The sequence below is a fragment of the Guillardia theta genome, assembly GCF_000315625.1.
Source record: "Guillardia theta CCMP2712 unplaced genomic scaffold GUITHscaffold_116, whole genome shotgun sequence".
NCBI classification, from domain to species: Eukaryota; class Cryptophyceae; order Pyrenomonadales; family Geminigeraceae; genus Guillardia; species Guillardia theta.
Window position 1 is genome coordinate 182,527 of NW_005434558.1, and position 3,735 is coordinate 186,261.

Below are 3,735 nucleotides of genomic sequence, written 5' to 3' on the forward strand. Positions count from 1 at the left end.
TGCCCCTGCCCCTGCCCCCTGCCCCTGCCCCTGCCCCTGCCCCTGCCCCTGCCCCTGCCCCCGCGCCTGCTGCTGCTCCTGCTCCTGCTCCTGCCCCTGCTCCTCGGCTGCTCATCCTGCTTCTTCCTGACCCGCTTCCTGTCTCCCTTTCCTCGTTTCTTCCCTCTTCTCTCCTCTTTCCTCCATGTCAACCACCACTAGATCGTCTCCCTTCCAACATCTCCAGCTCCTCCTCTCACCTTGAAGTTGTTCAGCGCGGCAAGGCGCTTGTTCTGACTCATCTGCCCGTGGATCACCAGCGCCTTGAAACCCAAACTGAAGGCAACAAAGTCAGACCATCTCAATGGCTCTTGGTAAGGTGTTGTGCGGGGACAGACATATCATATTGTATCGTATTACATCATATCATATCATTATGACAGCGAGGATGTCAGTAGGGGTTCACCTGCGCAGGATGATGCAAATCCTCTGGGCGTTGGAACAAGTGCAACAGAAGACAATCGTCGTGTTGCCTTCAACATATGTGAGAAGAGCAACGACGGAGCAGGGAGAGAAAGAGAGAAAGAGAGAAAGAGAGAAAGAAAAGAAAAGAAAAGAGAAAAACAAAGACAAGGAGAGAAAGAGAGAAATTGAAAGAGAGGAAGAAACGAAGGAAGAAAAGGACAAGCATCTATGAAGAAAATGTTGTTTATCACCCGCTAGCTCGTTCAGAAGGTACGCAAGGTAAGTGTCTACGACACAAGTCAGTCACGCTCCATTCAACTTCGTCAGCCAACCTTTGTGCATGTGAGGTACAAACATATACTGCTGCTTGAGGGTGTCGACAGTTGAGTACTTGCTGGCTACCTCCACCTGGAGCCAAGGTGATCAGAACAAGAGGGAGAGGAGGGAGGAGGGAGAAGGGAGGAGAGAGGAGAGAGGAGGGAGGAGGGAGGAGGGAGAAAGATGCGAAATCAGAGGAGGAGAGATCGACTATATGGCTAATGAGGAATCAGCTTCTGTTGAGGGGAGCCGAGCATTAGAAAGAGAGGAGAGAGGAGAGAACTGGAGGTGTAGCAGCACCAGCACCAGCACCAGCACCAGCACCAGCACCAGCACCAGCACCAGCACCAGCACCAGCATCAGCACCAGCACCAGCACCAGCTCTGAGAGACAAACAGTCTGCTCACCTTGATCGGATCTCTCAGCGACGCTCGCTGCAGCTTCTGGACTTTGGACGTCATAGTGGCGGAGAAGAGGAAAGTTTGACGCTCTCTCGGAAGAACTTCGAGGATCTAGGGGAAGCAAAGGTGAGGAGGAAGGTTGCCCAAGAGGTTGAAACGAAGGAGCAGGAGAGGAGAAGAAAGAAGGAAAGTAGAGTTTGAGAGAGCGAAGGGGAGAAAGAGAGGACACGAGCGTGGGATAGGGAGAGAGAAGGGAGAGGAGAAGAGCAGGTAGGAAAAGAGGGGAAAGGAAGAGCAGGAGGGTTTCAGGAGAAAACTGCTGTAACAAGCGGCGAGTTGAAACATTGGAAGTCATCGAGTTGTCATCGCGTCTTACTTGATCGAGCTGCTTTTCAAAATCCTCGTGCAGCAACCTGTCAGCCTGACAAACAAACATTTGTCAGCCTCTCTCATCTCCTCCCTCCTCTCCTTTTCCCCTCGCTCTCTCTTCTCCTCAATTCCCCCAGCTCAGCTCCCACCTGCACCACCACCACCTCTTTCTCCTCCGCCTCCTCCCTAATCTCCTCTTCCTCTTCCTCTTCCTCTTCCTTTACTTCACCTCATCCAGCACGAGGTACTTGATATTTCGAAGACTGAAACCTTTCATGTTCTGCAAACCACAAGGTCATTGATTGTATATGGATTGAACTCTGCGAGATTCGATTTGCTCTCCTCCCCTCCCCTCCTCTCCCCTCTCCCGCCTTTCGCCATCTCTCAGCTTCATCTTCACCTGAAGCATATACAGGAGACGACCGGGAGTTCCAACTGAAGTTCGAATAAGTCAGTCAACACCCCCGCCGTCTCAACCCCCGCGTCTGCACAAGCAGCGCTACAAGTACTATCACAACGAACCACTTCGTTTCCTCATCCTCGTTTTCTCCATCATCATCACTAACAACAATACCACCAACACCAACACCAACACCAACACCAACACCAACACCAACACCAACACCAACACAATTACAAACATTGTCGTCATCAGCTTCTTACCGATCACATGAGGAGTTTTTGCCAGCATTCTCATCTGTGTCACTTCGTCTATTCCTGTTGAAAAATGTTCAGCCGATTCCCACCTGCTTGCCTCTGGGTCTCTTCTAATATCTCTTTTTTGGTTGTGGTCATCAGCTTTTTGTAAACAGCCCTTCTCCTATTGTGATTCTCATTCGATATCTCCTCTACATCTTCAATCTCTCCTGCTGTTGCTGCTTCTTGTTCTCTTTCTGCCTTTTCTGTTTTCACTTCTCACCTCCGATCACTGAGACGGTCTTGAGTCCGATCCCCTTCCCCAGCGCCTGGCATGTCCTTCAGATCTTCAAGGAAACAACCATCCTTCCTCTCTTTGTCTCCTGCTCCCTTTCTCTCTGTCTCCCTCCCCCTCCCCCATCCCCTTTCCCCTCTCCTTCTGCTATACCTGAAAGTGTTCCTCAATCTGCGACGCTAACTCGCGTGTGGGTGAGATCACAACTGCAAAATATCTGCTTGCACATCATCAACAACAGCATTTACAGCAACTTCAGAAGCATCACGGTGCAGGGTTCTTCAACAACGCTTCAATGATCGGCAAGGCAAATGACCCTGTCTTGCCAGAACCTGCGAGCTCAGGTGAGTTGGAGCTGGGAGACGAGCGGAGTGATGCGGACATCGATGATCATTGGTTTGTGACGAGTCAAAGATGCAGGTAGTAATCCAGGTGAAAAGTGCAAGAACGGAGACGAGGCGCAGGAGGAGGAGAGAGAGTCGTTGAGAGAACGGAAGGAATGGGTAATGAGTTTTGGCATGCATGTTTACCTGTCTTAGCCAGCGCTATCAGATCTCTTCCCTGCAACGCCCATGGGATTGACTCCTGCTGGATGTCCGTTGGATGCTTCCAACCCTGCGAGCGACGTCGATCAAGACGCATGCTAGGACGCCTTTAGGCATCGCGATGAAGGTGCGAGAGGAGAGGAGGGAGGAAGGATGCACGCATAGAAGTACCAGGGCACGGCATGTCTCTGCAAGCTGCTCGGATATCCCAAGATCTTCGAATGACCTTTGGGCTACGTCAATGGAACCAAAACAAGGATTCGTGTCCAGTCAAAATCACTCACTTTGCTTTGGATTTGTCTGAAGCGTCTTCTGCCGCCATTGTTTCTACTAACATGTCAGAGATGCTTCCAGGTTTTGTGTCCTTGATCAATATCCGTGATTGCCTTGTGCTAGGCTTGTTCGTCGGCTACCTTCGATCTCTGCCTCAACCTTTCTTGCACGGTCCTTTTCGAATATCCTGCCCTCTTCCACTCTCTGTCCACTGCTGTCTTTCCGTTACCCTTCGCACTCCCTTTCTCAGGTTTTCTCCCTCTCCTGCTCCTGCTCCTGCTCCTGCTCCCTCTCCTGCTCCTGCTCCTGCTCCTGCTCCTGCTCCTGCTCCTGCTCCTGCTCCTGCTCCTGCTCCTGCTCCTGCTCCTGCTCCTGCTCCTGCTCCTGCTCCTGCTCCTGCTCCTGCTCCTGCTCCTGCTCCTGCTCCTGCTCCTGCTCCTGCTCCTGCTCCTGC

At 51.8% G+C, this 3,735-nt stretch overlaps 1 protein-coding gene across 1 annotated transcript; it reads right to left on the reverse strand.

Moving 5' to 3' along the window:
* Positions 1 to 197: 197 nt before the first annotated feature.
* GUITHDRAFT_165849 (hypothetical protein) lies at positions 198 to 3,337 on the reverse strand (the record flags this gene model as incomplete). Its single annotated transcript, XM_005822972.1, has 15 exons — positions 3,293 to 3,337; positions 3,180 to 3,234; positions 2,994 to 3,078; positions 2,732 to 2,795; positions 2,617 to 2,680; positions 2,452 to 2,497; positions 2,196 to 2,249; positions 1,933 to 1,967; positions 1,762 to 1,812; positions 1,540 to 1,584; positions 1,170 to 1,274; positions 777 to 852; positions 696 to 731; positions 446 to 512; positions 198 to 315 (listed from the first exon to the last, which is right to left on the reverse strand). Exons 1-15 carry the CDS (start codon positions 3,328 to 3,330, stop codon positions 198 to 200), a joined length of 939 nt encoding a protein of 312 aa, XP_005823029.1. The 5' UTR covers positions 3,331 to 3,337.
* Positions 3,338 to 3,735: the final 398 nt, after the last annotated feature.